The following is a 20,832-nucleotide window of genomic DNA, read 5'->3' on the forward strand; positions in this document are numbered from 1 at the left end:
TTGTCCTCCACTTGGCGCCCGAGTGTAGCACAGACAGCTCCTGTGTGGTTGGAAACAACTGTTGAATACAAGTTTTACTTGGTTTAGAAGGAAAACAAGCTAGTGCGCTAAAGCTGCGTGATCATTGACAGAGTTCAATACGCACAAGCTGACTGTGATAATCACACAACAAAAACACAACAGCCCTTTCAAAATAAGGGAAGAAATATATCAAAATAGATGAGAGTCCTTTGTTGCTCTTGCATATTATTGAGATTAGCACATGGATGCACAGAACCAGAGCACTTTTAAAGTGTCATTTTTAACACAAGTGTAGAAAGAAGTTAACCAGTGTAAAAGTGCCGGTCGATCGCGAGAATGTTAGGGGGAAAAAAAGGATTACTACATCGGTGGCCTCTTCTCCCGGAGAGTGACCGACAGGCATGCATTTGGACCACTGAACATGCCCGTATGCCTCGCCGTCTTCCAGGCGCGCAACCCGCAAGCTCCAGCCAGGAGCCCAGTGCCCTAAATCTGTCCGGAGATACCAGCGTACGTACACCGGCTGGCCTCGCCCGGCAACAACAAGCTTGTTCAGAGAGAGAGTGACAGAGCACAGCGATGTGCCTGAGCACACAACAGTAGTTATTGCACGTTAAAATGGCTCAAAATCTGTCTTTGCTACCTCAAAATGAAGGCACAACTATACCTCCAAAGACGTGCACCTCCAAAAAAACGTAACGCTGATTGTTGTAACGCATCGACCAGTCTGTCTCGCTCCTCAACCACCATCGCTCACCCACGACACTGAGCCAACGAGCCAAATGGAGTTGTACTTTGCTCATAGAGCCGATGCCACGAGCCCGACCCGACCCCTAAAGAGAAATCTTTAAATATGTATTACTTTTTACTTGAAAAACCTTTCTACAAAATAAATATTATATATGTAAAATTGTATATATAATTTACAATATATATTCAAAGATCCTCTATACAACTACTGCAAAAATGCTGGTCAAAGATGCTCTATACTACAGGAGCACTTTGCTGTTTTTAAGGACCTAATGCAAAAACACTGGACAAAGATCCTCTGTAGAGGAGCTCTGCTGTTTTTAAGAATCTGCTGAAAAATGATAGTCAAAGATCCTCTATGTTGTCTTGGACCTATTGCAAAAAAAAAAAAAAAAAAAGCTGGTCAAAGATCCTTTATATGACAGAATCACACAGGATCTCTGGTGTTTTTATGGATGTGCTGCAAAACCCTAGTCCAATATCCTCTATGTTAAAGATCCTCTATATGAGACTATCACTCTGCTGTTTTTATTGACGTGCTTGTCTTTATGCACCTATTTCAAAAACCAGTCAAAGATCCTTTATATGACAGTGCTAACTCATATCAGCATTTGATTTCAGTCTATTTTGACTTGCTGCAGGTGAAATGATCTGATGGGGAACACTTAGAGGACATTTAAGTCAGCTTTTGTGTAAAACTTCATATACATACATACTAAGAACATACATGAGTCCAGAAGGATATAGGACCTGGCCTGATGTCGCCACTCGGGTTGATGTGATCTCTGTATACGGCCGGGGTAATTAGCTAATGCTTCCTGTGGTCCTTCCACTAAATAGGCCATTAAGAAAGCATTCCCCTTTGCTTTAGATCCTATCTGATGTCCGACTCCCAGCGGAGCGGTGTGATCGAGGCGTCGGAAATATTTTTTAAGCCAGCGAATGAGCAGGACTTACATGCCTTTGTTGGAATGTACAGACAAAACACAGCTGAGGAGAAAGAAAAAGAACATTTAGTTTAAAGTCGTTGTGACTGCTATGCATCTCTGACCACCATGTCAAGCCGCAAAGATCAGAACTGAATGGAATTTGAAACGTTTTAGCCAAAAATGTTTCCATGGTCAAGGTGTTTTTTGCAGAAACGTTTCAGATTTCGTCCCGTTCTCCTGCTTCAGCTTGAACACAGCAGGTGTCGTGGCGCTGGTCGATGCCAAGGTGAGTGGCCTTTGGTGTGACCGACTGTCGGACAACAGTGGGCAAGCACGCCGTGATGAGTCACCGGGGTGGAAATGGGACCGGCCCGACTCACAATAGCCTGCGAGAGCGAGCCTCTTGAGGATACGACACCTTCCCATTTTGTCATGATAGAGCCACAATCTGACCCTGCCTTCTTCCTCTTTTGCCTCATGTGTTACGTGACATTTGCAATGAGCGCTGACACACTGTGCGTGTGCGTGTGTGATCCAGGTAGTGTGGCCTGCGTAGATAAGCCCCCCCCATGAGGTGAAACCCCTCTGTGCATCCTGCCAGCAGCATTGAGAAAGGGATGTCGCCGCTCTTCCTGCTTTTGGCAATGTTCCTCCTCTCCAGCAGCATCCAGGTGGGTCGTCTCCGCATACACCAGGGGTGCCCAAACCTTGTGTTGTAGGTCACTGGTTCTCAGATGGGGGTACTAGTACCTTTGGGGGGCCCCCAAAGGTACTAGTACCCGATGTGATAAAAATAGTCCTGAAGTCCTGAACTTTTATGTTAAAAAAAAAAAATCCAGAAACAACATTATATATAGTCGTCCCTTTAATTGGTTTAATTGGTTCCTGACCCGACTGTGATAAGTGAATGTCCGCAAAAGGAGGATTCAAGATTGATAAATGGAATATTTTTGTAGTTACAATGTAAAAAACTGTTTTTTTACAGCCCTGTAAACATGAAATAACACCCCTATAGTCACCTTTAGACTCCTGTTGTTATTTTTTGTTGACATGACATTGCTTAGCTGTAATGCCCAAGCTCACCACTGCAGGAATACAAGAGACAGTCACCGCTAGCTTAGCAAGCTACGGAGCTAACTAGTTAGCCTCTCCAATTTACTTATTCTAAACTTAGTGTTTCAAACGGAGCGGGGAAGAAGAACAGAGTAAGAAGCCAAAACCTTACCGCTTCCACACAGAATGGGAGGAGAACTACGTCGTGTCGGACAAGCCATGGCTGACTACATGCAGTGTGAATGTAATCTGATCACACAACAGTGGCCAGAATACTACATATAACTTGTTTGTCAATATTTTTGGACTAATAATAGTCCATAGTCAACCACAACATTAATAATCATTAATTCATTTTCAAAAAAAACATGATAGAGTGAGGGAGCGATGTTTGAACCGCAATGTAGCGAGGGACGACGGTATAACAATGTTTTTATTGTCAAAAAAAATCTAAATATTTATATAAAATATAGAAATAAAAATGTGAAAATACATTTCTTTAAGAGCTCATCTTTATTAAAATCCCAAGAGTGTACTTTTGAGATATTTTATGTGCACAAATTCGTAACAAAGTTCATTATTTCACAGTTGAAGTTATATTAGTAATGTATTCTTTATTTCCTGTATTTTTTTTAAACAAACCACAACAGATGAGCACTGTTTTTGACAGAAATGAAATCATATATGGAGATAACCAAAACTGATTTGATAACCAACCAAAACTGATTTTCTGTGGTTACAATATTCCATAGGAATGATAACAACTAATATAGGTGACAAAATGTAGTATTATTAGTGTTAGTATCAACATTTAAACTTGTTCTCATTGCATTACACCGTTTTGCTTCTTTTTTGCACCTTTTTCTTGTTTAATTGTGTTTTTGGAATGTACTGCTGGCCAATAAAAAAATGACCTGTGGGGCCGCAAATGGCCCCCGAGCTGCACTTTGGACACCCCCGGCATATACTGTATTATTATTTGGACATATCGTTAGGTACACCAGCACAATATAGTGAAATCCAATACAAGAACTGTACAAAGATAAGAATGCTCCTTTTAGACATCCAATGAACAATGTTTCAATGTTTTTTACATATATTTATATTATTGTCGTCGTAGATTGCAGTGATGTGAATCTGCCGTGCAGCTCACCTGAGAACTCTAATATCTTATTTAACACAACATTTGCTAAATATTATAAATACAGAGCTACCAATAGCATATGAAAACACCAAAGGATGATGCAGCACAGTTAACTCCAATAATAAGCACACTAATAAATCCATATCAAATCAATTGCATTATAATTTTCTCAAGAAGACTTAATTATTAACAAGAAATTCTCTTGTATCGTTGTACCTAATATTGTGACCGTAGCGTGAGCGTACATCTTCACCTCCGCTGCCCTCTGTGACAATCTAGAGCATGTTGATGCGGACGTCTAAACTAAGTGTCATGTTGTGTTAACAGCATGTGTGTGTTATGTCACCCTGTGTGCCCTCCCGCCCCACGCTCAAACTTTAAAGCGCGTGTCACTCTCATGGATTATGTCACCGCGTAGCACATGTATACACCGGCTGAAGTGAAACAAATGGAAGTCTACGCAGAGTCACATTCTCATCATTGCTTCTCAACCAGTGAATTACACAATACAGTACTTTGGTCTGCATGTAAACTACTATAGTGTACAGTGTGTGGGCTTCAACCTCTGTCCCACTCCACTTCAGATGTCCCCGGCTGTCACCATGGATAAGCTGCAGGAGAGCTGGAGGTTGTACATGGACGAGTGCGAGCGCAACAACAGCAGAGCACCTCCGAGTACTGGTGAGCAGGGAAGGCTACGACCACGCCAACAAAACATGAACAGTGGAACCAGCAAAGTAAACAATTCGGAGTTTGCTCCAAATTGAGAATCTAAAGCTTTATCTTTGGCTTTTTTTGTGTGATGTCACCGCACAAGTTGTTCGGAATGGAATATGTTCCACTCTGTCTTAGACAAAGTACGGCTACATGCTTATCTACCACAGAGACACACTCAGATGCATCTTATTGTTTTTATCTGCGCACACACACAGCTTCTAGATGATGCCACCATTTTAATCTAGATAAGATGTCCAACTTAGACTGGCCGGGACCTAATATCCCAACAACTAAAAAAATGGAAGTTTACACCCATTGCCCCACCTCTATGACTGAAGTCATAATGGAAACAGAGTTGCTCTTCAGAGATCGATTGGAATTGGCTAAGCCTTCGTTGGCCGCTAATTGCTCTCTCCAGCACTGGCATTGCAATTGTCTGTGTCTACTCCTGTTTGAATTCAATTGTAAACTGTCCTTCATACTCCTAGACTCATTTCACAGCTGTTAGAATAGAGGAATCCGGGTGGACTATTGCCCTGTAAAAGGGCTGGTCCGAAAAATGTGACGGTTAAAAAGTGTGATGACAACATAGAACCGAAAATGACATTTACTGTATACAGTACAGTACAGTACACATCGGACACAGTATCGGAAAGCCGTGTTCCCCCCCGCCCTCCCCCGCCAAACCCACTGCCCCAAAGAGGTTGCAGTCCTGTGGGAAACACCAGAAAGGTTCAGGCTGCTCAGTACAGTATTAGCAATCCAATTAAACAAATAGCAGTGATGCCAGATGCGTAAATTCTGTACGCTACGCAACACAAATTCCAACAAGAGCAATAAAAGGCCACTAGGTGACAGTATTGTTCTGTGAACGCCTTCCTATTCCCTAATGCATTAGGTGGTCTGTCAAAATATAATATAATCGTATTATATGGCCACCCCTGAAAAAATCTATTCACTTTACAATGGGGACATTTTTTTTTTTAGTTAGAAGAACTTGAAAGTCACTTGGCATCACAGAACAGATTGTGTTTGACTTTGGAGGTACCTATGTGTAAAATTGTTCCAGAACTCGACCAGTGTACGATAAAATTGTTCCAAGATCCAACCAGTGTTGGACTCCACTGCTACATTATCAGAGAAGATGAAAGCACTAGCAGGCAAAAGATCACAAATGGACTCTAAAGTCGAGATGAAAGAGCGCCATAATGGTCTCAGCCATTTTGTTTCTTTACTACCTGTAGGTCTTGTGTGCAACAGAACCTTTGACAAGTACGCTTGCTGGCCCGACGGACTCCCCAACACTACTGTTAGCGTGTCATGTCCGTGGTACCTACCGTGGTACCACAAAGGTACGACTACCATCTATTAGTTGTTATGTTGATGCTGTGTTATGCTAAGCTGTGTGTGTGTGCGCGTGTGTGTGTAGTTCAGCATGGCATGGTGTACCAGGAGTGTGATGCTAACGGTCAGTGGGTGACTATGAAGAACACCAGTGAGTGTGACTCCAATGATACCAGTCAGGTAAGAGCAGCACACATACGCCCATCAATTTAAACGAAGCCATAAATAAGAATGTTATTTGTATCTGCAGCAGTACTACGGACACATTCGCATCATGTACACAGTTGGATATTCCCTATCACTGGTGGCTCTGGTGTTGGCGCTAAGCATCCTCATATTCTTCAGGTAGTAGTGTTTACTTCCACAGAGGAGCACCGCAAAGGAAAGGTGGAACATCATCTTACCTCTCGTTGAATAGGAAGCTGCACTGCATGAGGAACAACATCCACATGAACCTCTTTGCCTCCTTCATCCTGCGAGCGCTGTCCATCCTCATCAAGGACGCGCTCATGGAGGCCAACATCACCTCGCAGGACCTGAGTCGGGACCAGGAACAGGGATTCTCACGCGCCTCCATGTTGCCTTTGGACCTGCTGGTCAACAATGAGGTCAGTGGATTAGAACGGGGTTCTCAAATGGTCTCAACCTGTGACCCACATTTTCCATTGGTCATTAAGTCGCAACCTACTTTCATTTAAATTTATTCTTCATTTGTATTTCTTTTTATGACTTTTTAAGTCTTTTATGTTTTTATTACATTTTACACTCATTTTTAATTTATTTTTATCACACATTTCATTGTCATTTTTATTTTTGTTATTTTGCACACTTTTAAGCCATTTTATTAATTTAACTTTATTTGTAATTTTCATTTATTTATTTTTACAAAGACCTTTGTATTTTTTAATAGTATTTTACACGTTTTTCCTTTTTTGTTTTCGTATTTTTAACTTTGATTTAATTTTAATTTGTATAATTTGTTTGCACTTTTAAGTATTTTTATTGTTATATTTATTTATTCCGTCATTATTTATTTATTTTATTTAAACCAAACCAAGCAAATGTATTGTTTTTCAAATCACCTGTCATTTTGTTAAACATGAATACACATAATGACACGTCCAAAGTGCATCACAAGGAATTTATTAAGGCATTTTATCAAGGAAATGAGGAAGAACACGATAAGTGCATGCACACAAATAATGCATCATTTAAACTTAAATATTAAAAAAAAGACCACAAAATCAGATAGTGTTCCCTTGCTGAATCGCGGTTCACCTTTCGTGGATTCGCTGTTTGGCGGAATTTTTTAAATTACAGCATATGAACGCTGTTACAGGCCGAGCCTGGCCCTTTAAGAAGAATTGCATTGTGGGAAGTTGAGGGTCTCTCTCTTCCCTCTCTCATTTGGCTGCACCGCCCATTGTTTTCTGCGACCTGATTGGCTGTAGACCATTGTCAATCAATCTCCTTTGTGCCTGTGTCATCGCTAGCTTGCTAGCTAGCTTGCATATGTTTTAACAAGGATACAAAAACGCTACAGTACAGCGGAACGGGGCCAGGTTACGTGTGAGTGACTTAATAATTTGTTGGGTCATACCTGTAGGTTAATCGTTAAAATTCAAACAAAGGTTTGAACTATTTTGCGAGCGTTCAAACAGGAGAAAATGTTATTGCCTGTCTGAGAAAAGTGTATAAAGTGCATGGTGAGGGGTTGAACAGCCTTAAAACATACAGTATATAATCATTGAGAAATGAAGTTGGCTCCTTCGCGGATTTCACTTAGTGCGGGCTATTTCGGGAATCGATCCCCGCGATAGACGAGGGAACACTGTATTTCACTTGTAACTGTGCGATGAACATATACCTGTCATGTCTTGCTCTGTGGTGTTGCGGTGACAACCCCAGGATTCAGGAAGCAGGAACCAATTGCACGTAAAATGTACTTTTAGTAACAGCTGCAGTGCAGCGGTAGGGACTCAGCAAAGTCAGGTTGGCAGTGGCGTGTCAGGCTTTCACAAACAATGCAACGACAAAACTTAAGACGGACTCACCTGAACTAAATAGAAGGAAAACAAAAATTAGCAACAGGTGTGAGTGATAGAGGAAAAAGCGAAGTAGGCAGACACAGACCTGGCAAAACAGGAAGAGCAACCAAAATAAGAGCTTAAAACCAGAACTAAGGCATAAAAGTGAACATAAACCAAACTGTCACGCGGGCTAACTCACGTAGCCTGACAATACCAAGGAGAAAGAAGACTAAAATATTCCTCAGTTTACTTCAAAATAATTCAGGCATCCATTGTATGTCACATATTTTAATGTCATTTTTGACCTGCTGTCTGCAACCCACCCAAAATGCATCCACGACCCGCTTTTGGCTCCCGACCCACCAGTTGACAACCGCTGGCAAAGAAGCATGGCATATTGTTTGGTTTTTTTTAACCGATCTTAAACTCAACTAAAAATATGTATGCTTATAGTATACTTGTTTAACTTTAGGAGTGCTAACCCTACATGACAAGTGTCCAGGCTGGTCCACCAACATTATAGGCAACTAAAGATGGTGGCCCTGCCCTGTGTCACCATGGCAACAGCAAAGACGTGATTCTTACGCTCTTGGTTATAGATATTGTTGTTCTAAGGGTGTTTAACCTGAATGTCGTCTGGCAGATAACCATCAGCTGTCGTGTGGCGGCGGTGATGATGCAGTACAGCATCTTGGCCAACAGCTACTGGCTCCTGGTGGAAGGCATCTACCTCCACAACCTGCTGGTTATCACCGTGTTTACAGAGAGGAACTACTTCCAGATCTACCTGTGCATCGGCTGGGGTGAGCCGGCCGGCGGGACGCCTTCATAACCGCAAGTCACGATAACGTTAATAACAAGGTTCATTTCTTCACAGGTACGCCGTTAATATTCCTCGTTCCCTGGGTGGTCGCGAAATATCTCTATGAGAATCTAGAGTAAGTTTCTACACTGCTGATTTCACTTGCTTCCGCTGGGCGAGGCTAAACTAAACTAACCCACGATATGCTAACCTAAACAAAGTGATGCTAGCCTAATGTAAAGGATGCCAAACGCTCGTTGCTGTCTAGTGGAGATTAGAAAATGTTGGTAGGTTGTCCCTTTGTCCCAAACAAAGTCAATGTTGATGTTAAGCAGTGGACGGTAAATCTAGTGCCTCATTAGTGCGCATGCACACACACACACATATAAACACACCCTTCTGTTATGAGCGTCCAAATATGGAAATTATGTCAAAGCACTTTTGGTGTTGGCACCTCGTTAATATTTTACATAAACATTTGTGCCACGGCTTTGTTATACAAGCCGCCTGCGTAAACTTGTTTCACGGGAACTGTTTTTTATTTTGTCTCGAAAACATCTTGGCGGCCATCACTGTGATAAAGGTCAATGATGATGTGTTTGTCTCACTCACAGGTGCTGGGGTCAGAACGTAAACATGAACTACTGGTGGATCATACGTTCTCCCATACTGGTGGCAGTGCTGGTAATTTTCCTCTTCCTGTCTTTTTCTTCCATGCGCTAGTTTAAACATTTACTCATGACAAGGGAAAAGCTGCCTCACGTCCGCAAAATAGCCGGCAGGAATCCTTCATTGGTTTTGCAAATGTTATACTAAACCATTGATGATGTTCATATTGAATTATTATGATTATTATCAACTGTTGCCTTCCACAGATGACATCTTGCATGTAGGCGCACTTTGCACGTGTATTTTCAATGCTGTATCCAGGATAAAAATATTTGCAGGCCTCACGGTGGTCTAGTGGTTAGCATGTTGGCCACACAGTCACAGTCAGGAGATCAGGAAGGCGTGGGTTCGAATCTCCGTTGGGCATTTCTGTGAGGAGTTTGCATGTTTTCCCCGTGTGTGCGTGGGTTTTCTCCGGGTACTCCGGTTTCCTCCCACATTCCAAAAACATGCATGTTAGGTTAACTGATGACTCTAAATTGTCCATAGGTATGAATGTGAGTGTGAATGGTTGTTTGTCTATATGTGCCCTGCGATTGGCTGGCAACCAGTCCAGGGTGTACCTCGCCTGTCGACCAGAGTCAGCTGGGACAGGACAAGCGGCATAGAAAATGGATGGATTGATGCTGTGGGCCAATAAAAAAATTGGCCCCGGCCCTCAAATGGTCCCCGGGCCGCACTTTGGACACCACTTGTCCAAAGCATTGTAGGCTTGTGACGTTGTTGGGTTGCATAGCTGATCTCCTGACAGTGTGGCCAACATGCTAACCACTAGGCCACCATGCAGCTCATTCTTAAAATATGATTTAAAATAAAGTTTTTAAAAATTAAAATATGATAAGAAAACTAAGAAAACAACAAAGTGGACAAACTAGTAGGAATTTGACAAGAATCAAGTCAAAATATTAAGAGAAAAAAGCTGTCAGCTAGCTAGAAAAAGTTGTAATTTTATGACGATAACATCCTCACATTATGAGGAAAAATTTGTAGGATTTTTTGTAGCATAAAGTTGAAATATTAAAGAAAGCCGTTATTTTTTTAAAGTTGTAATATGAGAAACAAAGAAAATAACAAATAAAGTTAAAAGGTTATAATATTAAGAGAATAAAGTTAAAATATTGAGTGATTAAAGTCATATATTATAGAAAATTTACAAGAAGTTGAAATAGTTGACAAATTTAAGATTTAAGAAGAAAATGAAATAACGGGAACATAAAAAAAGGGGGAAAAAAAGAGCAAAAACCAAAGTTCATCCTAATAATACGCTTTTTCACCTATACCACAAAGCTGAGATGCAGTTTTTTTGTGAAATATATATAACTTCTTAGCGTATCTGCCATACAAAATATCAAAGTTGCCCTTGCACCCTTTCATTTTTCAGTATGTGGCCCTTGGTGGAAAAAGTTTGGAAACCCCTGCTGTAGACAGCGGCAAGATAGAACCCATATGTCACTGAATATGTCAAGAAATGGACATTTTAGTACATTTCCAGCATGTTTTGTGGTATATTTAAAAAATAATTCCTTTTCATTTTAGCATCCTTCTGACCACGCCTTTGGTTGGAGTTGCTCTGCAAAGGTCAGCTTGGAGCATTTATATAAGTCCGATTTGTCACATGTCAGGCCAGTTACACACACACATGCAGCTATTTTCCACGCATTAATCGTCCCGCTAAGAGGGCTGTATCTCGCAGGAATTCCTGTGTTTGCGTTGTCGCGGGGACAGCAGGCCTGGTTCCCGTTTTAGTGTTTCCCTCTTTATCCCTGTTGCTCTGTTGAAGCTGCACATCAGTGGAGCAAAGCAATCCCTGATCCACTGATATACGACTGATGAGCAGGAAATGAAGACCTTATGTTTGTATTGCAGTGTGTGGGCTTTTTTTTTTCGTGTGAATACATTATTCATGTTTGGCTGAATTGTCAGCGAAATACACTAAATCTCTGTGGCCAGCTGTTATGAAATGAGCTGGAGGAATTGAACTTGGTTTGGATTCTCCCTTTAGTTTGCCAGAATAGCAACTGGTATGAAGTATTGTTATTGTTACTTTCCAAAACCCTATTGTGTGGACGCTAACGATTCATGCATGAATTACCTGGAGTTCCCCCGCACATTGCAGGTAACAATTTACCTGACAATGCAAAAAGGTCACATCACACGGGATTTTCATTAAAAGTGGGGCACGCATGCTGTTTCTGCAAATGCCAGTTCTTCTGGAAGCTTCCATCATGCTAATGGTCTGCTACGGCTGCAGGATGCAATAAAGCTGCAGTTGTTTACACTGTTGTTGTTTTTACGCCGCCTGCTCAGTTACGGTCGTGACATTTGAGCGGCTTGGACTGGGCGTGCAGCCAATGTTGATCGATATTTCTCTACTTTGTGAGCGTTTTACAATGTCTAACGTCACATGACTTTTCACTTTTCTCTGACGCCATCAGAAGAGTCTGCCTCACGCTCGGGAGATATAACGGATGGAAAAAAGTTAACTAAACAAAAGCGATGGCCTTCCTCGGTGTGGCAACACGCGCTGATGTAGGCCTATTCATAGCCTGTACTTTGTAACAAGGACATTTACACAGCAACACAAAAACACAATGAGGACGGCTTTTAGCAATACAGTAGTAAGAGTCATTAGGCACCTTTTATAAACAACCAATGTCAGGAAGTCTTATCATATAGATGATAAAACAGCTAAAGGATATCCAGTCAAGCAAAAAAAATTCCCTTTAAGTCCAAATTCGTCCAGTATGTGAATCCCTTTGGGCTTAATAAGTGTCCGCATCTCCCTCCTAGATCAACTTCCTGATTTTCATCCATATCATCAAAATTCTCGTGTCCAAACTGAGAGCGCATCAAATGAGATACACAGACTACAAATTCAGGTGAGTTGAAATCGAACTAGACTTTTAAGAAGCACATCTGACGTTCAAACTCCGGACTCCCATCGCAGGTTGGCCAAGTCGACTCTAACGCTCATCCCTCTACTGGGCATCCATCAGGTGGTCTTCATCTACGTGACGGACGAGGCGACCGAGACCACCATCGGTTTACGTCTCACCAAGCTGGTCATTGACCTTTTCTTCTCCTCCTTCCAGGTACAGAACCACTTGGCAAGTAGTCAAAATGTCTTGTGTGTGTGTGGGAGCCAAAGAGGTAGTAGTCTGGACATTTACAAGGCATTTTAGGGTCCCAAAAGCACCCATATACTGTAGGTCAAGGGCACACTCAAGCAGCTCATAAATCTCATGGAAAGCATCACGTTTCTTCATACTGAGCTGAGTGCTGCTGCGCTGGCTGATGACTCCCGATGACTCCTTGCAGACAAGACTCAGGTGGCTGACATGAACCATAATGTGCTGCTAACTGGCTCTGTCACACTGTCACATTACCACTGACCGTTTGGCCACCAGGGCAAAGAAGATGTCTCGCTCGTAAGTGGGTTAAGGCTTCTTATCTTGATCACAGTGACGCAGAAGGTAGAGAGGATGGTGACAGAGAATCACAAGCTCATAGTGGATGTGTCTAGCCAGAAGACCTTTACTGATAATGTATTATATATATGAAGTACTACATAGTAAGTTGAGGGAGAAAAAGATGACGTGTGAACTACTCTATGTGGAATCGAGGGGATGGTTAAAAGTCATTGGACACCTGACGTTTTACTGACAGGACGTGAAAAATGAAAGAAAAGAATTGTATAACAGCACTCACTCTTCCAGCAACACTTTCTACAATATTTTGCGGCATAATCTTGATTAAAACAGATATATATATATATATATAAATAACGAATCAAATGAATTAAAGCAAAGAATTACAATTTTATTTCATTTTTATTTTTAATTAAAATTCAATTCAAATTAGAGCTGTATATTTTGTGTTAAAATTTCATTTAAAAGTTGGGTGAATATGTTAATTAATTAAGTGGCGTGAATGCTGTCTACTGTATGGCATTAATGCACTTGATGTTTCCTCAGGGTCTCCTGGTAGCCATCTTGTACTGCTTCGTCAACAAAGAAGTGAGTTTCCTCCGTCACATCCTTAACTTTTCTCAAATGGAGTGATCAATAACGCTAACGCTCTCCGTAGGTGCAGTCCGAGGTCCTGAAGAAGTGGAAGCGCTGGAAGCTGGGCCGAAACATCGAGGAGGAATACCGCCACACGTACAGTAACACGCCCAACACCAAGACGGGCAGCCTGCTCAACCACGTCTCGCAGCGTCAGCCTCACCTCCCTGACGTCGCCAAGCCGTCTGCGCCCATCTGCACCCCCGAGGAGTGGCACATGCTGGTGGCCAACGGTGGTGGGGCGGCCCACGGCAACGCGACGGGCCAGCATGGCTCCCCGCTACACGAGGGGCCGCTCGGTAACTTCACCCTGGCGGAGGACATGAGCCTTGCAGACAAGGCCAAGAGCATGAACATGTGAAGGACGCCACAAGAAGCTCTTTACTCTGCACTGAGCGGCTTTGATGAACACGAAGCAAAGAGTGAGTGGGCGACTGTGCACCCCCACAGCCTGAGAACACACACGCACACACACACACACACACACACACACACACACACAGTGCTGCATGGGGACGTTGCAGGCAAGGCAAAATGTAAAATAATACTATTTGAAAAAAAACAACCCTCAAACCTCAAACAGCAACTCAAAAGACTTTATATGAGCCTCTGATATTGTTTGTGTGTTGCAGCACTGGAGGCAAAAGGGGACCTTCAACTGCATACTGTTCATCTCCAGTAGTACACACAAGAAACACATTAGTTGAGCGCAGACCTCCGCCAAGGCCCTTTTTTCATTTTTTAAAGTATGCATCATTGCTGTCTTTTATGGCTGCGCCTTCAAATATTTAAATATGGCGGTACAAAAGTCAACTTTTTACCCATTTGAACATCTAAAGGCCCTGTAACACCTTGACGATTTAGCCAGCGCATGCCTGACGTGATCATTTTGATGGCATACATTGAACTGTCGACGTTTTTTTCAATTTTGGGCGTATACATAGCGTATTCATTACGAGTTCTACGTATACATGACGTATTAGGAACTTATATACAACGTTTCTATAACTTATAGACAACTTATACCAACGAATGCGTAGCGTGTTGCCGGCGTTCACAACTTACGCCCAACACCAGTCTAACTTATGCAATCCCGACGATGACGTGCCGTAGCCTATAAAAAGGCTGCCACTTGATGACTCATCATAACCTCACTAGACATCGCAGTGTCAACATCACCATCATGCCGAAGAAAATTTCAAAGACCGCTGCCAAGAAGTATCAGGGCAGTGACGGAGGCACCACCCACAGCCTCCCCCTCCCACTCTCACTCTGATGGAGATGACGCAGGTTCTAACGCCTCTCAGGCATCGTCAATGGTATCGGAAGCTGCTTCCCCAGTGGCCTCCATCTCCTCTCAGCCAACCCTTGCCAAGAAGAGAGCCAAGAAGACACAGTTTTGTCTCAATGTCCAAGAGGAGCAGCTTAGGTGTGATTTCCTTCGTGAGAACACCATCCTCTGGGACATCAAGAAGACTGACTACCGGAGAGTGGACAAGAAGGCAAAGGTACGCTTGATATTATCTTGACGTATTACGACTTGTGCGTAACTTACAAATAACGTGTGTGAACGGGCGTCAACGATCGCATAACTTATTGCCCGCGTATGCGGGACGTATGAATCATACGTTGACATACGTCGAAAAGTTTTGTGCATGCACAAAGTTTTTTGGACGACTTGGACATACTACGACGTATGCCGGCGTGCTTCAGCGTGCTCTTAACTTCTACAAAACTTACCCATAACTTATTCGACGTACGCCAGCGTATTGGCCAAATTTTTCATACTTTGGCATACGCTGGCTAAATCGTCAAAGTGTGACAGGGCCTTAACACCGGACATGCTAAATATTCTCTTAAGTGCTAACATGTATCCACCTAGCATTGTGACATTTGTCTACACATTTTGTCCCAAATTGTGAATTTATCTTTCATATTGACGTATCTTGCAGAAGGGAGTCCATCCCTCACATTTAGCAAGTAATTTTATTGCAGTGTGTCTTCTCAAGGGACAATACCATAGAAATAAACTTGGGTAAACTTTAGAGTAGTCCATGTATAGCTTGTATAGCACTATAGAGTTACTAGTCACTGTAAATGAGTCAACACACAGCCATTATTGTCTAAATAGCTGGCAACACAAGTGAGCAGCAAAATAACTGTGTCTTGCCTACAGCCAAGCATGGTGGCGGTGGCGCGCATGAGTGCTGCCGGCACTGGGGAGCTGTGGTTCATTGGCGGGAAGCATGAATTCCAACATGCGCCATGACCTCCTGCAGCAGAAACTTGGCCACTCGGTAGTTCTCCAACATGATGAGTCCAAACTGAAGCTGAAGGCCAAGTGTGTCTCCAAGCATGTCTCCTACAGACCTGAACCCAATGGAGCACCTGGAAGGTGGAGGAGTGCAGGGTGTCCAACAACCACCAGGTCCACCAAGAGGGTCCCAGTGACAACATGTGAAGTTCTGCTGAATGAAGTCAATTCCATACCCAAGAGGATAAAAGGCAGTGCTCGGTAACAATGGTGATCACTCCAAGGACACAATTTGGACATGTTCACTAGACAATACTGTAATGGCAGTGTGTTGACTCATTTTCAGTGGATGGCACATCTATACTGCTGTACAAGCTGCACACTGACTACTCTGAAGTATGTCCAAGCGGACTTTCTGTAGTATTGTCCCTTGTGAAGATTGCTGAAATGTGAGGGGTTGTACTCACTTTCAGGAGGTACTGTACAACCTCGGTGGAGGTTAAAAAAAAAAAAACATGGCACAAAACAAGATGGCTGTAAAGTGTTTTTACGTGTTTTTTATATATCGTCTGTACTCATTTTGGTTCTGTTGACGTCGTGTGAGCGCCGTGTACATGGGAAACAGGCAGCTGCTCAGGCCAGGTCCTTCCTGGTTTACATACAGGCCTGAATACAGGTCAAGAGAGGCTAAGAGATGAATTATAAATAAGATGTAATTGCTTGGCTCTTCTGTGATTGGTCAGAGGAGGGGGGTTGGGGGGGGAAGCACACATACACTTTTTTGCAGTTTTTAAAATGCTTTATATGGTTATTGCTCCCCTTGTCGTCATGCTATATACAGCGGTGTGGAAAAGGGTTTGCTCCCTTCCTGATTTCTTATTTTTTGCATGTTTGTCACACTTAAATGTTTCAGATCATCAAACAAATTTGAATATTAATCCATGACAACACAACTGAACACAAAATGCAGTTTTTAAATAAAACTTGTTATTATTAGGGGAGGACAAAAATCCAAACCTACATGGCCCTGTGTGAAAAAGTGATTGATGCCCAAGACCTTTGGGAAAATACTCTGTGGTCTGACGAGACAAAGGTTTAACTTTTTGGAAGGTGTGTGTCCATTTGGCGTAAAAGTAATGCCGCATTTCAGAAAAAGAATGTCATACCAACAGTAAAATATGGTGGTGGTAGTGTGATGGTCTGGGCTGTTTTGCTGCTTCAGGACCTGGAAGACTTGCTGTGATAAATGGAACCATGAATTCTGCTGTCTACCAAAAAATCCTGGAGGAGAATGTCCGGCTATCTGTTGGTGACCTGAAACTGAAACCAACTTGGGTTCTGCAGCAGGACAATGATCCAAAACACACCAGCAAGTCCACCTCTGAATGGCTGAAGAAAAACTAAATGAAGACTTTGGAGTGGCCTAGTCAAAGTCCTGACCTGAATCCTATTGAGATGCTGTGGCATGACCTTAAAAAGGCGCTTCATGCTGGAAAACCCTCTAATGTGGCTGAATTACAACAATTCTGCAAAGATGAGTGGGCCAAAATTCCTCCACAGCGCTGGAAGAGACTCATTACAAGTTATCACAAACGCTTGATTGCAGTTGTTGCTGCTAAGGGTGGCCCAACCAGTTATTAGGTTTAGGGGGCAATCACTTTTTCACACAGGGCCATGTAGGTTTGGATTTTTGTTCTCCCTTAATAATAACAAGTTTTATTTAAAAACTGCATTTTGTGTTCAGTTGTGTTGTCATTGACTAATATTTACATTACTTTGATGATCTGAAACATTTAAGTGTGACAAACATGAAAAAAACATAACAAATCCAGAAGGGGGCAAACCCTTTTTCACATCACTCACTATGTGGGCAAAAGTACTGGGACATTTGGCTGGGTTAATGCACAGCCTCTTTCACACAGAACTGCCACGTCTGAGAAGTAGATCTTGCTGTGCCTTTTACACAGAACCTCGTAAAGGTGGGTTATTGCTGCAAACCGGGTGTGCTTTCACACAGCGACACGGCACGCTGCAATCAGACAATTACACGACATCAGCGCCTTGTCTCTTCTCTGTGTGAAAGGGGCTTATAACAGTGAACTACGAGCTCATTTACTGCATTTGAACCTACTGGCTAGCAAAAATCATGAACGAAGTGTGTTTATTGAAGTCCACATTCATGGTGTGTGTAGCACTATTAAAAACATACAGTGGTACCTCGGTTTTCGTTATTTTGTTCCAAAACGGAAAAAAAAACGAATGTATGAAAACCGAGGCAGTTTTTCACACAGCAAATAATGCAAATCCAATGAATCCGTTCCAGCCACCCAAAAATATTAACAAAACAAAACCCCAAAACAAAACAAAAACAATTCTCAAGAGAATAATTATGGTTTTACATGCGGACAACGAACGCATGGAACTTCCCATACATGCTGACGAGATGGAATATAATACTGTTTCTCACCGTCTCTGTCAAAGTGCTGGCACTCGCAACTTTCTTTGGCCCCACAGTGAGTTATTTAGCAGCCGTAGTCAACAAAAAATGCCCGAACAGTGAGTCAGCAACACGTAGGGTGTTTCGTTTGGACACTCGATTTCACGGAACGATACAGTACGGGGCAAACGTACTAGTTCATTGCACGAAAACCGAGCCCTTATAGGAAAACGGAGGCAACATTTTGGCAAAAATCTTCAACAAAAGCCAAATCATACGAAAACTGGTGCGAACCATTTTTAATTGCATGCAATTGTCTATTATTTCTCGCAGAGGCCGCATTAAGATTCAGTGCTTTCCTCCAAAAAGTGCTTCCCAATTCTTTTGTCCACTAACAGCCCACCCAAACCTTCCCCAAGATGCGTGCATTCAAACTGTCCAGTGTCACAAGCATAAATCCACCTCACCACGGTGCATTAAAGGTGTTTTGATAAGGTTCATTTTGATAAAGCGTAAAGTTCACGCTGTCATGCTGGTGGAATGCACTCCCCCCCCCCCCCCCCCCCCCCCCCCCCCACCCCCACCCTGAGCTTAAAAGGTCTGACGCCACGTCGGTGCTAGCAGGCGACTTTGTACGACCAGGCCAGGCTTACTTATTGCACAGCCTCACGCTCTCTCCTCGGGCTGTGGACACGTTTTTTTGAACAACGCTCTTCTTCACACCCAAGAGCTGCAGAACAAAAAAAAACAAAAAACAACAAAAAAAAAAGGTACGTTTGTTTTTTTAAAAAGAACAAGCATCACGCAGAATGATTCTACGTGACTTTGTCTCTGTATTTGTGTGTGATTGTTTGCACAACCTTCTACATGATTTGATCACACACGCACTCTATTAGGCCCACTTTATTAGGTACACCTACACCGTCCTTTGTGGAGCCCCCTATGGGTTGTGCTTAAAATACATTGGAAGACATGCTCGCATACATGTAGCACAGACATCCTCAAAGTTTTATCGTCATTACACAAATGCTCAATGACTGATGGACAATTCATTGCTAAGGCCCTTTTGCCCTTGCAAAAACGTTTTGCTCGATGGCGGCCGTGTTTTTCAACCAATCAGGCTCCAATTTTACACACATGCGCTTCTCAGTCCCTTAAAGGTCTGTGCCACATTTTGTAGTGACACGGCAAAACACCCGAAAGTTACAGCGGGTGTTTTGAGCTGAGAAATTTCATGTCAATTCGACTTATGGGGTCAAACCTTGGGGTTTGATAATAATAAATAGTGTGGTGTATAATAGCACAGGTAACACAGTAGGTGTGCATGTTTTGACAAATTTTCACCCTTTTGTGTACAGCGCTTCATAAGTAGAAGAGTCACATGTGAACCCCATGGAGTCCCAATGTAGGTCAGTATTTTTTTATAGGCAAAAGACAAGACAGATTTTTATTTTATTCTTTTTTTTTTTTTAAATAATTGCATTTTTTATGTAATAATAATAAAAATATAATTAAAACAAAATTTATTTTTGTATTTTTAATTTAACTTGACAATTTAAATGAAGTAATAATAGCAGTAATGCATTGAAATGTAATTTTTTTTTTACATTTTAATATAATATTTAATTGTAATTCACAAACGTCACCACTAGGTGGAGCAACCACACCCCACCTGCATCGGAATGCGTGCGAAAATTCCCATTGAGCCACGTGGTATACGTTGTCATCGTCTACAACCAGCCTGTCTCTTCAAAAGCCGAACTTTTAAACGTTACTCGGTTGTACAAGTGTACCTAATGAAGCGTCCAGTGAGTGCCTTTGTGTTACTATGGGCCTTTTTCTGTGTGTGTAGCTTGCTGCTGATTCAGTATTGCAGTATTTGCAGATATTCGGGTGAGTCACTCTGCCAGCAGGGGCCAAAAGTCAGAGGTCACCCCCCGTCTACAGTATTTAAGTATATTGGCACACCGGTGGTGCTGCTGCTTGCATAGCAAGACACACAATGAAAGTGAATGTTAAAGAATATGCTAGTACGGTCAGTGGGGTCAATGTGTTGGTTTTTATTTCAGAAAAATAAGCTGTGACCTGGATGTTCTCGTCAGCTTGGCTTCCTCCCCCGCCCCTTTTTATGGACGTGGTTCTATTTGAATGTATTCTCTCAAACGATGTATTGTTTCTTCAAGGTGTATAGTATTTTTGGTGTGAGTGCTCAGGTGTATACACTTTATCATTATATATATATTGTGTCTAAATGGTGGAAGAATAAAACCGCAGTGAAAGATGATGTGTCTTTTGGAGGTTCTTTTCCTGTTAAAATACACACAGAATTAAACGACATGTCGCAGCAGATCCTCTTCCCTTATTGGTTGTAGCCTGGAGTCAGGTGCTGTTTAATGGTGCACACTCTGTCCTTGTTGAAGTGCTATTTTAAGGACTTTTTATTATTATTTTAGATTTGTTTAAAATGATACAGCTCGGTTTCAATGACATTTATTAATTACAATTTTGGAAAAAAAAATCTTTGAAAATCTTGCAAATTTTTTTATATTTTATTGTATTTTTTTTCAATCGCAAAGGTAATAAGTCATTTTAAACAGTCAGCCAACCAACACAAATCT

General features: G+C 42.1%; 2 protein-coding genes across 5 annotated transcripts in view; one reads left to right on the forward strand and one right to left on the reverse strand.

The window, feature by feature from the left end:
• LOC129171738 (G-protein coupled receptor 183-like) overlaps positions 1-7,823 on the reverse strand; it is a 50,584-nt gene extending 42,761 nt beyond the window's left edge. For all 3 annotated transcript variants that reach the window (XM_054760695.1, XM_054760696.1, XM_054760692.1), the window contains exon 1: positions 6,363-7,823. The gene's annotated coding sequence lies outside the window, so the exon portion shown is untranslated. The remainder of the gene's footprint in view (positions 1-6,362) is intronic.
• Positions 1-20,832, forward strand: part of gcgra (glucagon receptor a) — a 48,323-nt gene extending 27,491 nt beyond the window's left edge. The window contains exons 2-14 of one of the 2 annotated variants that reach the window (XM_054760687.1): positions 2,239-2,371; positions 4,482-4,578; positions 5,859-5,966; positions 6,044-6,138; positions 6,209-6,303; positions 6,377-6,566; positions 8,632-8,791; positions 8,866-8,926; positions 9,405-9,474; positions 12,250-12,338; positions 12,407-12,551; positions 13,434-13,475; positions 13,546-20,832. In XM_054760687.1, the coding sequence (XP_054616662.1) occupies positions 2,318-2,371; positions 4,482-4,578; positions 5,859-5,966; positions 6,044-6,138; positions 6,209-6,303; positions 6,377-6,566; positions 8,632-8,791; positions 8,866-8,926; positions 9,405-9,474; positions 12,250-12,338; positions 12,407-12,551; positions 13,434-13,475; positions 13,546-13,884 (1,545 nt within the window). In that variant the 5' untranslated portion in view covers positions 2,239-2,317 and the 3' untranslated portion in view covers positions 13,885-20,832. The remainder of the gene's footprint in view (positions 1-2,238; positions 2,372-4,481; positions 4,579-5,858; positions 5,967-6,043; positions 6,139-6,208; positions 6,304-6,376; positions 6,567-8,631; positions 8,792-8,865; positions 8,927-9,404; positions 9,475-12,249; positions 12,339-12,406; positions 12,552-13,433; positions 13,476-13,545) is intronic. The other variant, XM_054760688.1, reaches the window with a different exon arrangement.

The sequence above is a fragment of the Dunckerocampus dactyliophorus genome, chromosome 18 (genome assembly GCF_027744805.1).
Source record: "Dunckerocampus dactyliophorus isolate RoL2022-P2 chromosome 18, RoL_Ddac_1.1, whole genome shotgun sequence".
NCBI lineage: Eukaryota > Metazoa > Chordata > Actinopteri > Syngnathiformes > Syngnathidae > Dunckerocampus > Dunckerocampus dactyliophorus.